The sequence below is a fragment of the Seriola aureovittata genome, chromosome 10 (genome assembly GCF_021018895.1).
Source record: "Seriola aureovittata isolate HTS-2021-v1 ecotype China chromosome 10, ASM2101889v1, whole genome shotgun sequence".
NCBI classification, from domain to species: Eukaryota; Metazoa; Chordata; class Actinopteri; order Carangiformes; family Carangidae; genus Seriola; species Seriola aureovittata.
Window position 1 is genome coordinate 24,853,055 of NC_079373.1, and position 17,927 is coordinate 24,870,981.

At 43.3% G+C, this 17,927-nt stretch overlaps 1 protein-coding gene across 7 annotated transcripts in view; it reads left to right on the plus strand.

Moving 5' to 3' along the window:
• The first annotated feature begins 1,246 nt into the window (after positions 1–1,246).
• Positions 1,247–17,927, plus strand: part of LOC130175901 (suppressor of tumorigenicity 7 protein homolog) — a 52,377-nt gene continuing 35,696 nt past the window's right edge. Inside the window, exons 1-2 of one of the 7 annotated variants that reach the window (XM_056386551.1) lie at positions 1,264–1,400; positions 15,856–15,892. In XM_056386551.1, the coding sequence (XP_056242526.1) occupies positions 15,871–15,892 (22 nt within the window). In that variant the 5' untranslated portion in view covers positions 1,264–1,400; positions 15,856–15,870. Of the gene's footprint in view, positions 1,401–15,094; positions 15,893–17,927 lie in introns of those variants that run through there. The other 6 variants (XM_056386553.1, XM_056386552.1, XM_056386558.1 and 3 more) reach the window with 6 other exon arrangements.

The following is a 17,927-nucleotide window of genomic DNA, read 5'->3' on the forward strand; positions in this document are numbered from 1 at the left end:
ATTGATCCCTGTTTTTGCAGGTTTGAATATGAAGTGCAGATTTTGGATTAAATTACAGATAAATCAATTTAACGAATTTTAATGGCATAATTTTAAGGACAGCATTGCTTTTAAAATAAGTGAATCCAACTGAAGAAAACACATCTTAGTACAAGTCAGACTCGAGGAGCAACAGTACTGCTTTTACCCAGTACCTAACTAAAGTCAGTGAGAGGATTGTATTGATCTGTGAGGAGGTAGAAGAACAGAGAAAATAATCCCACTAGTATTTCATAAATCATTGTGATGAAGAGCCAGCGTAGGTGCAGCCGAGAAAAAAACAACTGATCTCTACCTGTGTAGAAAGATGTTGCTGTTATGATTTTTTGTCTGAAAAGTCTTTTTTATCTGCAATATCAAACTTTATTTTATTCATATGAAGTTTATATAAAATCTTCCACCAGTGTTGCCCTGCCTGATTCACCGCTTTCATTTTCTGATTATATTATCATACCATTTATATTGTACAGTGTATATTCAGCACACACAAAATTGTTATGGTTCTATCTTTTGTCTATTTGTTCAACTTTTTACATTCATTTTTTATATTGGTATATTTTGTTTAGACAATGTAGTTATTGTATTGAATTTAGCCTTTGATAACAATGTTGTCATTTACTTACATCTATCACTTGCTACTGCTAGTCTCATTGTGAGGTGCTCCTAACAGGATGTATTTTATTTATGTATTTTCTCACGTTTTATATAGCTAAAGAATTATGATAATGTTTTATTTTTATATATCCATTTCGGGTGTTTTTAACCGACATTGAGACATACTTTATTTAGTGCAATTAGTTATTGTACGGACGTTTTGATTATCCTAGTTAGTCATATACCTACCTCATTGCTTTTGTAATTTATATTAAGTGGCTACTGCAATTTCCCTTTGCGATCTATCTATCTATCGATCTATCTATCTATCTATCGATCTATCTATCTATCTATCGATCTATCTATCTATCTACAGTTTAACAAACAGTTCACCACTTGCTAATGCTAGTCTCATTGTGGGGTGCTGCTAACGACTGTTTATTTATGTATTTTGTCATGTTTTATAAAACAAAAAAAATATATAATAATGTCTTATAAGATCCATTTTGGGTGTCTTTTAGGTTGGACCTACCTTGAGACACAGGTAAACAGGTACGGTGACAGTGACAGCGACATCCTGAGGCGGACGGAGCTAACTGTCCAGGTTAGCGAGCCGGTGGCTAACTGGTAACTGTTAGCTAACGCAGACACGTCTACACACAGACAGTCCGCCGCTGCTGGATACTAGACACATGTTGAACTGCTGCTGGAAGAAATGCTAGCTACGAGAGAGGCTTTAACCGGGTTTCTCACACACACCAATTGAGGTAAGCTCTCTCACACATGTCGCTTTAACTAATCCCCCTCTCCTAACGCTGCCATTCACGGTGTGTTTATTTAAAGTTTTAACGTTTTTGCAAACGTTAGCCGGCTCACGTTAGCACTTAGCTAGCAGGATGAGTGGCTAACACTTAGCCAAGTTTAAATGGAAATCATCATGCTCGGAAAACCTGCGTGGGTAATGTTAAATGCGCATTAGGGCATCAGTGGGATATTCCCAACCAGCACGTAATCACTTTCCCTCATCCGGCACCTTAAGTCAAGTCAAGGGATCAGAGCGTTGTATTGTTTTTAATCCTCTCCATGGTGAGTCAATGCAATATCTCTTATATGTTGCTGCAGAGTTTACAATGCCAACCGTGTGTCCCGGTGCCATTACTTCATCCCGTCTCTTTGCCAAGTTTTGCCTTTGCTAACAGAAGGGGAGGGAAAAACCCTTCTGTTAGTGATGCACTGTAAGCAAAGTCATAAAAAAAAAAAATCAATAAATGAAAGCCCTAACTTTGATCTCAAGTTTACCGCTGCTTGTTAAGCCCCTGTGGACCTCAAGTGTTCGCCTCTGCTGGGCAGTCAGCGTCGGCTCAGCGGTCTAGTTGGCATTATATGTCTCCTTGCTCTCACAGCAGCCAGTGATGAGTCTCCTGTGACTGTGTGCTGAGCAGTAGATGGAAGAATGTGCTCTTTCAGCAAGCCAGCTGGCTGGATCTAGAGACGGCGGGAGAGCCTTTAGGCACACACAGGCTTGTTGAGGAGTCTTAATAATAGTGTGCATGCTATCTGTGTGTGTGTATGTGTGTGTGTGTGTTAGAGATCGACCGATATGGTTTTTTCAGGGCCGATACCGATACCGATTATTAGTAGTCAAGGAGGCCGATAACCGATATTTGGAGCCGATATTTATTTGCAATAAAAGGGAAAATATTGGCGTGAAAATTTTGAATAATGGAAAAATTCCACTTAACTTTGTTCAAATGCCTTTAATCATATGTTTATTTAACAGCTTTTCAGATTTGCAACATGTTAAAGTTTTTTTTTTCTTAGACAATAGATATCTTTGTTTTAAAATTCTAACAAAAAATGCAGGGAGCTCCCAGGCTCAGCAGCATGTCTTATAAAGTTAAATGAAAACTTAAACAAATAAATAGCTCACTAAAGTTTTCTACAGTAAATAAAGTTTTCCAAAATTTCAATATAACTGAAATGTTAATCTTTCACTTATCTTTGTTTTAAGTTCAAACAAAAACAAAAAGTGCAAGGAGTTCCAGGGTCAGCAGCATCTCTTATAAAGTTAACTGAAAATTTAAATAAATAAATAAATAGTTCCCTGAAGTTTGCAGTTTGAAGAATGCAGTTCATGTAGGCTTTATGATGCAGTTACATTATGTCTTAAGTCTTGAACAGCAATATCCTGCTCCTCTCTACAAGAAACTATCAAAGACAGATTCAGGACACACTTCATCTAACAATATGTCATTTTCTGCTGCTTGGGATCTCTCAATCAACACAGAAAAAGGTAAAGTACTTGGTAGTTAAACAGCCATTATTGCCCTACAGTTTTCTCTCAGACAGATGGTACTTGCTGTCAGTTTCTGCAGCTTCTCATGTGGCTTACACAAACACAAACACACACACACACACACACACACACACACACACACACACAAACACAAACACACACACACACTATTCACTAGCCATCCCCTCAACGTGCTTCCCTGCAATCCCTCTCTCTCTCTGTGTCTCTCTGTCTCACACACACTTCTTACTTTTATAACTATTTCAGTATCAATGTTATCAGTAACCTTGTTTCAAGGGATTAAACACTAAATAGCCTAAAGCATCTTCACTTTAATAATCAGTGTTTATCGTAGGAACAGACAGCTGCCGCCAACGTCTTGGGCCTCACAGTAACGTTAGTAGTCGTGAGTTGTAGAGTTTCTCATGTGACTTCCACACAAACACACACTTTTCTCTACCATAACAGACATTCTCCCCATTGCTACAGTCTGCTGAGCATCTAGAGCCGCGGACCGATGGGTTAACGTTACGCTAAAAGCTAACCATCCTTCACCTCGACGGGCTTCCCTGCAATAAAACCGGACATATCGATATTATCAGCAACCTTGTTTCAAGTGATTAACAGGCACGTCTGGAGGGACTGCGAGCGAGCAGAACTGCCGCTTATGTTTATATAACGTTAATGGGCTCACAGTAATCTTACTAGTAGTTGTCAGTTGTAGAGGACTGGGATTTTTATTACAATTTCGGGAAACTCTGCTGCCTTAACTTACCTTCAAAACAAGTATTTGCTCTCCGGACCTTCTCCACCGTGTGTGTAAGGACTGTTCATGCACAGCTTACACTGCTGATTGGCTGTTACCGTGGCTCTGCTTGTAACCAATCAGATGGTGCTGTGGGTGGGACAATGCTGGCGACAGAGTAGTGACAGCAGACAGAGAGGCGCGGCTGCATCAGAGCCAAAATAACCCAGTTTTAAATTGATCTCTTATCGGCTATCGAATTTTAAAAAAGGCCGATGCCGATATGCGTCAAAATGCTGAATATCGGCGGCGATAATCGGCCCGGCCGATAATCGGTCGATCCCTAGTGTGTGTGTATGTGGACAGTCATAACCCAAAGCAGGGATGCTTGGAGGTTTATGTGTCGGGTTTAAGTGAGGCTTCTCTGCTGCTGATTGTCACCTTGTCACTTCTTGCACAGAAAGGTGTTAATGTACAGTATGTACCCAGCTGACGCCTCCCTTATATTGGCAGTGTGACAAACCTCAGTCACCCTGCACAGGTCTGGAAACGTATAGGAGATGATCTGGATTATTTCCAGTTCTTTAGAGTTATTAAAAATGGCTGAACCCTGACAGATATATTATCATCAGTTAATCGAGCTGTGATCATATTGCCTACCCACCAGCAGCATGTATCGTTATCATAAGTAGTTATTTCTGGGAATAGACAAAATTCTATGCAGCTCTTCTAAATGGAAGATATGAAGCAATCCTTGAGCAATAATGACCTTTCTGCTGTTTTTATCACATCTTCAGGATTATGGCTAAACTTGTAATAGCTTTAACTTGATAGATATTGTGACCACTAATGTTTATCATTGTTATCGTGTTTTAAATCCAAAACCATTTTATTGTGCTTGTGGCATCCTGTAACGCAATCTTAATACTGTCCACACAACCAGGCAGGGTCCGAAAACACCTGCCCAGCACCACATACTGTATGCATGTACAGCTTGGACTACCCAGGCAATAATATGTGAATGTATTGATTAAATCTAGTGTTTTACAGTCTTATCAGACTTTTAAAGTAGCACATACTTAAATTAATTCTCCTTCAGTTTATGGTAAATAAAAAATCTCTATATATTGTTGTAGTAAACCAGTCATTAGCTGGTGCGTCACAATGTAAATCCCTTACACTGTCTACAACAGCAGCATGTTTTCATAGTCAAATGAACCTTTTCAGCGCTGCTTGTATGTCAGATTTGCTCTTCTGAACTGTGTAATGTTTATGTAGTTTAGGACGGACAAATATGTACTGTTGGCATAATATCATGGAGGAAAAAACTGGAGTTTATGACCTTGGTTATATATAGTTTCCTCCTCCTTATCAGATTTGACTAAAGTAATGCAGGTAATCCCTCAGTACTGACAGTCTTATTGCAGTTAACTTCATCGCGTGTAGTTGGATTGAACTGAAAAGCCGCAGCTGCTCACTACCCGCCTACTGTTACAGACCCTAAAGTGAGAGTGACACTGATAACACACTTTCACTTCCGCTTCCTAGTTAACATCAGTATATGACTTGATGTGTCTTCTTAGTTCCTCTTTCCCCCTTTACAATGAAAAATCCTTCAACGTTGGGATTCCACCTTAAAACAATCAGCAGATTGTCACACCAGCCGCTTTCTCGCTCTCTTGTGGTTTCTTGCATTTCCCAGAATTACGTTGGACGTCCCCCAGAGGATTTGCTTGCTGGTGTTGTTGCATCCCCCTGAGGTGGTAAAAGCAAAAGCAGTAGTTTTAATAACAGCAGAAGAGAGAGATGGATCCCCCTTGGGGAATAAAGCAAGACTTGTGTCCTTAACTCACAACCATCATGTTGTGTGGCGTCTTTGTGTCGATAAAAGACTGCTGTTTTCTGGTGTCCTCTTTCGATTAATATCTTCCTTGGTGGTTTTCTGAATATGTATATAAAAAAAAACAGTTTTAAGAAGTAAAGTCCCCGGCTCCTTTGAGAGACAACAAAACAATTCTGCATTTATGTTTTACTTGAGATCTCTGGAGGGTTTTCAGCAGTCAGAAAAAGGTATATTCATAACCTTGTGTCTATGTTTAGCCAACTGGAACACAGGAAACAAATAAAATCAGGTAAATGATCCAAATTGAGAAATCATATGATCTAAAGTTACAGCACTTTTGAGTTCACTCTAATGTTAAATTTCCTGTGTAAATATTGCGCTGACCAGATAATGAGCTCATCAGTTTTACAACATTGTGCAGCTGTGGATCTGTGAGTGTATGTGGAAAGACCCGTTTCCATAGAAATAATAAGAGGGTGAAAGTCATGCCGCTAACTCAAAATGCAGCTTAGTACGTGGCTGCATTGCACTGTGGTTCACTAAAGCTGCTGTCAGTGGCTAAATCTGTATCTGTAGAGGTATGTGTACATGTAGCTTCCTGTGTATGCGTCAGGGGTCAAGTGCAGGTTCCTTGATTCTGATGAACTAATACTTATATCTGTCGTTCACTGTTGACGTCTCGGATGGCTCAGAGTGATTCTTCTCAACTTGAGGTTTCCTCAGTTAGTCACAGCCTGGAAATGCATATTAGTCAGCAGAATCCTCACATTACATTTAGACTTACATTTAAATCATTGATATCGAGAGCTTTTCTCGAAGGTCCCATATTATATAAAGGGAGATGTCCATGTGTTGTTTGATTATAGATCAGGACCTAGGTTCTATATTAAGAGAAAATACACAGAGAAAAACGCACACAGCTTGTATTCAGAAAACTGAGCCTTAAAAGCAGGCGTCAGGACTTCCTGTAACTTTGTGATGTCAAAACAAAGCAATCACTGCCCTCACCCATGCCCCAAGCTCCGACCACCGGGATCCACCATCACAACCTGAGAGGAGATGTAAAACTACGTTGAGATGGTTTTTGGTTCTTAAAACCACAAATACATCTTCTCATGGATCAACACTTCAAATAAAACACTGGGAAAGTGTAAAATACGGGACCTTTAAAGATTGTTACTGCACCTTTTTATAAAGTGTTCTTCATCACAAAAGAAGGTGTTAAATGTATACTGTCATCTAGTTTTAGTATACATTATATAAGGTATGTTAGTGATATGTTTTTGATCATCAAACAAAAATAAAACACATCACACAAGTAAAGGCTCATTTATATGGCTCATAGATACAATAACACACCTCGTATCTTTGGTGAGCTCTGAGTCCCATGACTAACTGTGTGAAAGGAAACTAGAAAAATTTTCAGAAACCACACTGATGAGGGTGAGATAGCCAAAAACATTTGGTGAATAAAGTTCTGGAGAAGAGAGTCAGATCTGTTTTGATGGAGTTGCGTTGAGGCCTACGTCAGCACGCGCGTCGCTGTGCAGTTAGAAACTGCAGCGTCACCCATTATCATCACCTCCCTGATTTGCCAATCTACATAATAATCTAGATATTGGCTTGAGCTATACATCTACATCCTGTAATGCTTACAATGCAGAGTTTGTGTTGCGTTCATCCATCTCACAAATTCTCACAGCGACATTTCCTTTCAGTCACTTGAAGATCAGGTTGAATTTGCAAATTGGATGTTGAACTGAGCTGAGTGGAAAGAAGCTAGACCCCACTCATAATTGTGTAGATTGCCTTGACTCAGCAATAAGATGTTTGTGGCTCAGTTGCTGTAAATGATTGGTCCTGGACTCTGGAATGGGCGTCGTAATTTTGATGTGTTGCCGCCAGGCTCAAAAGGTCAGAGCATAAACGGGGATATACAGAACATTTTGCAGTAACATATCAGCTGCTAGTAGCCCTCAGTGACTATTCGAGCAGCGCTGCAATTGAAGAAATGGCCTACGAAGTGTCTTAATGTTTTTTCTTGTGGAGAATGTTGGGATGCTGATAACTTGATCACTTGTATCTGGGTTCAGACACTTTCTGCAGGGCATTTTTCCCAGGCTTCGTATTCCCCAGAGAATTAATTTATGCATCAGAAATAGAAATGAAATCTCCTTTTGAAGATTGGATTTTATTTTATTTTTTTCATACAGATTTTTTCGCTGGAAAAAGATTCCAACATTGTCAGCCAGGGATGAGGCGGTGAAGCCTCCATATAAAAGGTCATTGAACAGCTCTGCAAGCGAGGGGTGGTCTTTGGAAAACACACAAATAAGACTGGGAAAGTATGGGCAGATTTATTGGACATGTCACAGTTCAATGAGGCAGTAAACATTGTCCATACATCACAGTGACCTAAGTGTTACAGTCCAGTCCAGAATCAAGGTGCAGAACAAAAGTTGGGGATTTTAAAAACCCAGTGAGCGAGCTGAACGATGTGACACGCACAGACTCAAAGCCAGATCAGACTGGTCAGGAACCTTTATTTAGAACCTGTACACCGCTTTGGTAACATGATCTCAGCCAGAAATGTTTGCCCTACCTTTGACGGGGGCAGACTGCCCCTGCCCCAGCCCCTGCCCCTGCCCCTGCCCCTTCCCCTGCCCCTGCCCCTGCCCCTGCCCCTGCCCCTGCCCCAGCCCCTGCCCCTGCCCCTGCCCCTGCCCCTGCCCCAGCCTGGAGAAAAATCCACAGTCAAACTCTTGTTTTTCATTCATTTTTCTCCCTGCATTCACTGAGTGCTGTACCCACTGAGATCATCCACAGTAGAAAGCCTCGATTGCCCTTTCAGACTTTTTGCACCTTCAAGTTCCCAAAGTGGTAATTCAGGGCAAACACTCCAAAGCCCGAACACAGCTAGCTCTCTAATATCTGACCCACCGTGCCAGTCAGGGCTCTGGCCAAGTGAGGGAAAGGTCAGGGCTGCTGCGTAGGCACCCCTGACTCTACAAAATGTCAGAGACACTCTGCTGCTGAGGGACAGGGATGAGGTGAATCCAGGTAACAGCCACTACATCCAACATGGATTCCGCTCACTAGATTTATAGCGTTCGCGAACAATGAGAAGCAGATAAGGAGAAGCTCAGAGACTCATAGCTTAAAGTGATTTTGCTTAGTCAAAGTTGAGAAATAGACTTTGCAGGAAGAGGGAGATTTTGTACCAACGGTGTCATCTTTAACTACACGGGAACAGACCAGCCTGTTATATTCTGTTTTGTTTAAAGGGGAATTCCTTGAGAAATACACCAACTCATCAAACGTGTCCACGATGCAGGCAACAACAAATTTTTCGCAATGTTTGTGTGCAGCAGATTTGGTCTTAGCAGCAGTGCAAGGAACTCGGCTCTTTGTTAACAGGACACAACTTCAGTGTTCACCAGCTGCTATAAATTTTTTAGAGCAGATAAGACTTCCAGAAGATAGACTCCCAGTCTACATCTTCCACCCCACATTCACAGAAACATTTTTTCGGTTCACCATTCACAAGTTACTCTGGAAGTTTTGGCAGAAGAGCCGAAGCTGGGCTGTTCTGTTCTGCAGCTAATGAGGCAAACATTTTTTGTTATTTTATTTTTTTACAGCAAGGCTGGCTAAATGATGAAAGCAGAACCTTTTGTGATTCCACCACAGCAGCACACTGACCTCAGGTGCTGCTGGCCTTAGCAGCTAAACAGGAAATAAAGTCTGTGTAATGGTTGGTTACATGCCAAAGAGATTAGTTAATCACACAAGGCTAACGGCCACAGCCAGGGGTTGCTAACATGAAGCAGGTGGCTAATTCCCCTCCACCACCACCACCACCACCACCCCACCCTCTGTTCCTCATCCTGGCTTCCTGCTTTGCATAGAGGGACAGTTTGATTAATGACATGGCCACTGGCTCCTATTTAAATGGACTTGAGATACTTCACATTTGACTGCCTGCACATATTTGAATCAATGCAAACTATCTTGACTAATCTAACAAGAATCTGTGTGATAGCAGACTGTCTGTCTGAGGCACTCACCGGGTATGTTCTTTTACATTTTTGTCAGAAAGTATGTTTAGTGATTGCAGTTTTGTGTTTTGTCTAGGGAAATTCTGCCACACATCTAATCCAGGGTGCTTTACATTCCCTCAGGCTCTATGCAGTTTAACATGAGCAATCCTGCAGTGCAGTGTAGTGGTTCAGTATATTGGGCCAGTGCATCATGAGCTGTTAGTTGTTCATGGAGAGAAATATACAGTGGGAAAAGGAGTGGTAAAGGAATCAAACGTAGAACAGACAACATGGACAAATCAGTCAGTCAAACAGTTGTTGCTTCCACAAACTAAACTCATAAATGCATGAAATATAATTGACATTTTAAAGATGTCAACAGATTTATTTATTTTCTAATACTTCAATTGAAGGTTGTATCAGGAAGTCTTCATATTCTTTTTGATGTGTGTGAGTTGTCAGGTGATGCACTGAGAGTGAGGCGTGCACACGAAACCCTGGTTGTGCAAGTGGAACTGGTTAGTGGCAAAAGGGAAAATGTGGTTGAACCGGGCTTTCCCAGGTTTGGATGAGTGTAACGACAGTCATTACAAAATTAAATCTTGAATATTCAAACAGATTCTGAATATGGTCCAAAATACCAAATGATAGGCTGCACTTTTCTGGTGTTATTGATCACTCAAAGCACTTTTACACCTCAAGCCACATTCGTTCTGACCGGTGATCGGTCGTCCTATACCAGAAGGTTTCCTATCAACACATTCAATTAAGTGATTTTTTGTTTGTACATTTATCACCTTAAGTGTGTGAGATTGAAGCTGGAAAAAGAGAAGATGTGCTTTAGCAATCGTTTCCTGGATAGAGTTTAGCTTAGCTTCTCTGGACCGAGTCAGATTAGTCCAGCTCCTCGGAGGAGCTGCTGTAGAAGAAGTGACAGTCCACTCCCCCCTGCCTGTTAGCAAGCCTTTTTCCTCTGTGCATTCACTTCATTGGGTTTCAGTCTTTGAAGTTATTTATTAATGGTGCTCGGGAGCATTGTGGTCAGGCCCCGACGTACACTAATTCAGATCAGTTGATGTTAAAAGCGAAGGAAAATTTAGTCCGCAGTTTCAGCCGTAATAGTTTTGATCCAATTTGGGGTTTTGATTTATTGTTTTTAACATCCCTACTCAACTGTCTCGCTCTCAGGCCAGTAGACTGTAATTCAGTTGATTTCATTGCTCGTCCACGCCTCAGCGGTCTGATAGAAGCAGCTCTGGGAGGCAGAGGAAGCATAGTACCCAGTTTTGACCAGCTGGTGTCAGCAGCGACAGCCACAGCGTTCCCTGACCCACTTAGTTGAATGGTGCCGCTGCGTTTGAATTGTGACCCGGCGGAGGTAATCAAAGCCTTCGCTGACCTTCCTTTTGTGGCAGAGACTGGTTCCTCTGAAAGTGGGGGGGGGGGGGGGACGACGATTGTGTGGTTATCAAAAGACTGGCAATCCCTGCTGTTGTCTGCACAGTGGATGTGGTGGGCACAATCTGTTTTTTGTTTTTTTTCACACCAGCTCGTTTTGAGTGCTGGTAAATTCATTCTCATCAGGTCAGGAAATGACCAGCGGTTATTTGCTAAATCTGACCACCAGCACACATGCCTCTGGCTGGGTGGTTTGCCCGCTCCAGTGGAAACGTCAGTGGGATGTTTTTTGTGACACTGGTCCTAAAATGTCTGGAGCTGGTGGATTTTAGGAGGAGCTGGACACTGTGGCCTAAAGACAAAGGTGCTGTTCTGCTCCAGTTCTCCTTTTAGACCATGTTTGTACATGGACATAATTTATCTGTGGAGTATCTGTGCTGCTGAACAGTGATCAGTCGCTGTGACATAAGTCAAGGATGGGATGTAGCTTGAGGCACTCGAGCCAGATAGAAAAATTTAAATATTGAACATTTTGGTTCTTTGTGACGCTCGGCTTTCACGACTTGCGCCTCCTCTCGCCTCATCGTCAAAAACACTCGTGCCAACATCAAGTCTTCTGGAGTATTTTGTCATGGCCTTCTCTAATAGACCGTCCTCCTCTTCCCTCCTCCCTTTTATCCCTCTCCTCATTTTTCCTCGCACTCCTGAAGGATGGCCACACTCCTCTCACGCTTATTTTCAGTTACCTAGCAACCAGGAAGAGATGCTTTTTCTTTTTTTTTTTTTTTTGGGTGGTACTTTGCGATGGAAGCGGGGGCGGGGTGAGGTGTGCATTGTTCGGGAAATAAACGGCTCATGAATGCAGTGCCGCTGAAAGGAGGCGGCGGTGGAGCACTGTTTTAAGTAAAGCATTCACTGAGCGACAGCGTTGTTTCATTACTCAGTGTCTGACTCAATTAGCACCTCCATTCACCAGGGCTTCACCGCTGTTATGGCGATGCGTTTGCATCCTAATCATCAGTGTGGCGGAGAGAGCAGGGTGTGTAACCACACCTCTTTAACTGGAGAGTACCGGTACATGACAGATATCACAATCACAACAAATACAATAAACGTGCAGAGAATTGCATTTTGTTTAAATTCCTCTGTCAAAAAAAGAAATTCTAAAAATGTACAGTGGTCCAAACCCCTGAGCGCTCTGCTGCCAAATGTCCATTTAGTTCATTCAGTCACTAAATTAGCTTAAATCAGGTGAAAACCTCTGCTGAATTTTGCAGCTGCTGAATGGGCTCTTGTTCTGGCTTCAGGTTTATGAATTGAATTAAGTCGTTTGAGCACATGCATGTTTTTCCTCGGTGAAGCATGTGACGTTGGGCCGAAGCTGCACTCGTAGGTACTGTAGCAGTAGTACAAAGAGACAGTGAAAAACCTTGGTGCGTTTTTCAGTATCCAGTTGCTTCTAATAAGAACAGGTGGGAGTTAAAATGGATTTTTGCAAACAAAATAACTCCTGCCTTCCTCAGTGATTATCCCAGCTACACTTACAGCGCCCCGTCTGAGCTGGTGATCCCCGTTCAGATCATATCAGTGCCGATCAGATCAGGGGCAGAACTTGTGAAAAGGTGGCATGAGAGCGGATCACACTGAATGTGATATAACAGATGGGATATTTTTTATATATATATATATATCTCACACAGATCCCTGCTCACTTCCTCCTCACCTCTCACCGGAGCGATTGTGAGAGAGTCCCCTCGTGTAATTAACACAACCCCAGGAGAAGTCTTTAGTGAGGTTGGGAGGGAGAGTCGGCGCACTGCAAACATCATTCATCTTTACAAGTCTGCTGCAGTCTTAAAACCTGCCAGCACGGAGTGAGATAACTCCGATTCACTGTCATTGACAACAAGTGTAAAAATCTAAACATAAAACAAGCAACGTCACTTTATTGCTATCATGAAACAGGAGTGTATGGGAGTTTCTAAAAGTCAATTAACTCAGTGTAAACTGTTAAAATGTGTCCGTAGTTGAAATTCAGATACAGGAAGTCACATTTTTACCTACAGTGAAGGATTAGTCTGTGCTCCACGTCCACCAGGTGACATGATACATGGTATAAAGTGTCTAAAACACGTGTCGATGCTCCAGTAAACACAGCTGGACTTCAACATCTGGACAAAGATGACTTTGATTGGAAATTTGTGAAATTATCCCAATGCAATAACCAGATTGTGCCTGTTAAAAAAAAAAAACAAAAAAAAACAGATATTTCTTGCAGTGTAGCAGGAGTTAGAGCAGGGGTCTCTTGCCTGTGCTTGGGGCACAAAGACGTGGGGAGAGGAGGAGGAGGAGGAGGAGGAGGAGGAGGAGGGCGACTGGGTTTGAGACACAAAAGAACAGAGGCCTCGATCGGTACACGCTCCTCTATTCAGCAGCCGAGCTAATCCACATGCTAGCTAGCTTCACCCCCCAGATTCGCAGCGGGGCCCACGAGGACGTCCGGCTGACCTCCCATCTATTTAGGTTAGCAGGCTGTTGTATGGACCCGGCCACTACTGTACCCATTCATTCACACGCTCACCGCAGGCCCCACTGCTGCACCACTGCTGCGCAGCACACCGGGTTATGTGTGCACTTTATATTTGTTTTTACTACATTTAAAGGCTCCGTGCTCCAGTCTCCATTAAAGTTTTACAGTACGCATCAATAATGAGACTTATCACTGGCAGCAGGTTCACATCAGTGTGTCCATGCATCCAGAAAGTGGCAGGAAAACTTGAATCATTTAGATTTAGAGCTCTGAAGAGGTTCAGATGTCCTGAATACTGTTTGTGTTTTGCAAAATAATGCAAAAAAAAAAAAAAAATTAAATAGGTTAGTATGTGTATGAGATCATATTTGGTGGTGCTAACACCTAGCAAAATAGGTACCTCATTAAAATGTGCAGCACCATTACCGTTGACATTTGTTTATGTTCCGTTTACATAATTTCCACGTCCAATTACAATTAAACCTTCATGTTTAATTGTAATTTTACATCGTACATCCGCTGGAATTTAATTTCTTGGGCACTTTCTTGCTGCTATTTCCTTATTTTGCCATTAATCTGCCTTTGGCTGTGCGTCCAGTTAAATGAATTCTGTGTGCATTGCATGTTTGGAAATATGTTTACAACGCACATGCGTACATGTGATGTGGTTTGTGCATGAGGTAAAAAGACTTGAGACTTTAGTCATTTAAAAGCAGTGACAGCTCACACCCTTTAGATTTTTTTGTCTAATCTAAAAATGTGTCTGTTGTTAAATGTTGAATGAAAATGAAACATTTACTGCAACGAGATTTAATGTGACAATTATTTTCTCTTTTCTTTTACCTTAAACGCAGGTTTTGTTGATGATAATGTGATTACAGCGGGAGATGTGTTTTCTGTCTCCCTGATGGCCAGGTGTGTGTGTGTGTGTGTGTGTGTGTGTGTGTGTGTGTGTGTGTGTGTGTGTGTGTCTGTGTGTGTGTGTGTGTGTTAACAGCAGGTAAACACACATCAGCCTCCGATGCTTTGCCTCATACTCGTTTCAATTTGTCGAACTGACAGACTGAAGCCCCCTGCCCCCCTCTGCTGCTTCTGCTTCTTCCAGTGTGTGTGTGTGTGTGTGTGTGTGTGTGTGTGTGTGTGTGTGTGTGTGTGTGTGTGTGTGTGTGTGTGTGTGTGCAGAAAAACAAATGGTGGACAAACCATTTTGATTGGCCTGCTTCCCACTCTTTTTCTCCTGTGCCCCCTCAGCTCCAGCTGCCTTCCTCCTCCTCCCCCTCCTCCCCCTCCGTATCTCTTTATCTGCCCCCCCTCTCCTCCATCTTGCCCTCCCTCTCTCTCTTCTTCGTTCCTTCCTTCCCTTACGTACCTCCTCTTCTCCGCTCTCACATCCTCTTGCCCTCCTTCCTCCTTTCTTCATCCCCTTTTTTGCTTCTGCCCCTCTCTACTCTCTTGCACTCCCTCTTTTTCCATCTCCCCCTCCCTGTTTCTCCTTGTTTCTTTCTCCCTCCCCCTCCTTACCTCCCTCCCTCCGTCTCTCTCTCTCTCTCTCTCTCTCTCTCTCCATCTAGCAGCAGCGGTAGTCAGTCAGTCTTTTTACAGCTCCCCCCCGTCCTGACGTCACTTTCTGTTTGCATAGCTATTGTCTTACAGCGGCTGCAGCAGCAGCTCCTCACCAGATTTTCAGTTTTTCACTCCCCCATTCTCTTTCTCTCTCTCTCTCTCTCTCTCTCTCTCGCTCTCTCTCTGGGAAAGCCTCTCTCTTGCTCTCTCCCTCCCCCCCTTCTCTCTCTCTCTCTTTTCATTAGTAAATCCTACAGTGGAATGAGAAGCGAGAGAGTGACGGAGAGGAGAGGATGAGGAGGAGGATATAGACTGCAGAAAGAGGGAGAGATGCGATAACTAGCCACAACCACGTCTCCGTGTCTGGATCTGACCACAGTTTTTCCTCGGCTAGGAAGGATTTCTGCTCGTATTTTTTTGTTTTATATTTATTTATTGTTCCAATCCACCACAAGGCCTCTTGTTGTTTTTGTTTTTTTGTTGTTTTGTTGTTTTTTTGTTTTTTGTGCGGCTGGACTAACTGAGCGCGTGCGTGTGTGTGGAGGAGGGCTTTTAAAGCAGCGACGGATAGCGGAGCTGGGGCATCTGGCCGTCTGGGAGGCAGCGACGGCCGGCTGGCTGCATTGTGTTGCTTTGATGACCCCCGCTGTGTAGCTGCCTGCTCATCAACCCCCCCCCCTCCCCTTCTCTCTCTCTCTCTCTCCCCTTCTCTCTCTTACCCTCCCCTTTCCCTCTCCTCTCTTTCCTCCTTCTCCTCCGCCTCCTCCTCCTCCTCCTCCTCCTCCTCCTCCTCTCTGTCCATCACAGCTCCCGGGCCCAGCCATGTTCGGCACAGAGTCCTCATGTAAGTACCACCACCATCCTCCCGCCTCCTCTGTGTTTGTCTGTGTTGATGTATTTTTCATGGTTGTGTGTGTGTGTGTGTGCTTTATCTGTAGGAGAGGAAGGAAAAGGAAATGGCTATGTTTCCTCTGTTCCTGCATCCCTCCTCTCTTCTCCTCTCCTCTCTTCTTCCTGTTTTGCCTCCATGGTTGCTGGTGGCAGATTGCATGGGGAGAAATCTGGGATCTACCATTTTAGCACGGAGGGTCGGCACCACAAGCTAGCTGATCACGCTGAGCTTAACGCCCGCCTTGCATTCTCTCACTCTCAGCCTTACTGAGTGTCCGTGTGTGTGTGTGTGTCTGTGTCTGTGTGTGTGTGTTCGATCACCTCCTGACTGTATGTATTTTCAGTCCTCTTCGGTGTAATGGCGTGCCGGTTGAATGCTGTTTAAGTGTGTCTTTGTGCATGCTTGTGTGCGCGCGCGCGTGTGTGTGTGAGTGAGCATGTCAGAAGATGGATGCTTTCTCCGGAGTTGCATCGCTTCCAGAAGCATCAGCCTCCACTGTCTTCTTCCTCCGGCTCGGTCAGACCGCTGTAGGGATCTTCGGTGTAGTGTTGCTACCGGAGCTAACGCTGTGCACGTGTGTGTGTCTGGGCCACTGTGCAGCTCCTAACATCCCTCAGAAGAGTTGATACTGTTGATCTGTAAGGTGCCCCCCCCCCCTTCTTCCCTCTACCACACCCTCACTAGAAAACCTTTCACTTTGATCAATATCATGATGCATAACTACCGATACCTGATCAATGCTTCGCGGCGGTCTGAGCTGATTGATTCTGTCGTGGCCAGAAGTAACTGGAAGTGTCTTTTCGGACGTCAGATCGGAGCTAGCACGCACAGACCGTGGTGTGTTAGCGTCCCCGCCTCTTACAGTGATGGAGAGCTGTCATGCAGCAGCTTCTCCGCCGAGCAGCCGAGTGTGATCTTTGTTTATGAGGCGTGCAGCCGCCGCCCCCCCCCCCCCCCCCCGGTTACAGATCGCATCTTACATGTCACCGGAGCCGGACGGAGGTCGCGTGTCCTTGTGGTTTTGAGATTCTGAATTCTTGCCAAAATCCGAGGTCGTTTGAGGGTCAAACTTAATGCTTTAACTAACTCAGCGTGACAGCAGCTTGTCCTTGGTGTTCTCAGGCTGCTGGGGCGGCTTCTAGCTCTGACAGAGGGTTGGACACATTTATCAACCACTGGATACAATTTTAATGAAGGTATTTTTGGAAAGATCCTTATTTTTGATGAGATTTCATAATCGTAGGGATCATGTGATAATACTAGTTGTCTTTCTTTTGCAATCAAAGTATGTATGATTACACATGGCAAGTGTGTAGACTGAGCTCATGCTTCTATTTTGAAATATATATGTAGGATATTGAACATAAGGCCGAGCAGTCGAAAAAAAAATCATATTGCAATATGAGTCATTGGATATTTTTTAATTTTATTCTCGCTGAAATAAAATATAAAGATGATGATCTGATTATGGTTGATTATCAAACAAACATGTTCCCTTACATCTGGAGAACTTGATTTATAGGTCGGGGGGGGGGGGGGGGGGGGGGCATCTCTGTAGCAGCACAATGCTTCATTTATAGTGTGTTGTGACACATTTTACCTTTTTCTCAAAAACAAATTTCAGCTCCTGTGATTTGGATATTGCACTTTGCCATGGTGCAATCTCAATGGTATAATTGTTCAGCCCTGTAGAAGAAGATTGAATGGAAGATAACTCATTCATTGATGGGATACTGTTCTATTTATTAAAAACTAGATAATAATTTGCACTTTTGTGTTCATACAGTATTTTTCCCCGGGATGTGATGTTTTGCATTTGACGGCTGTGTTGTTGTTAATGGACACCCGAGCTGTAGCAGAGAGGGAGCCACTCTGTTTGGCAGTCTGTAGCCAGTTAAACTGCTGTCCCGTGTTGGCACACGGCTGCAGCTTTCTCCATTTTTGTCATGTGTGCAGTTTGATGCCGGCATGCCAGAGAAGCGTAACT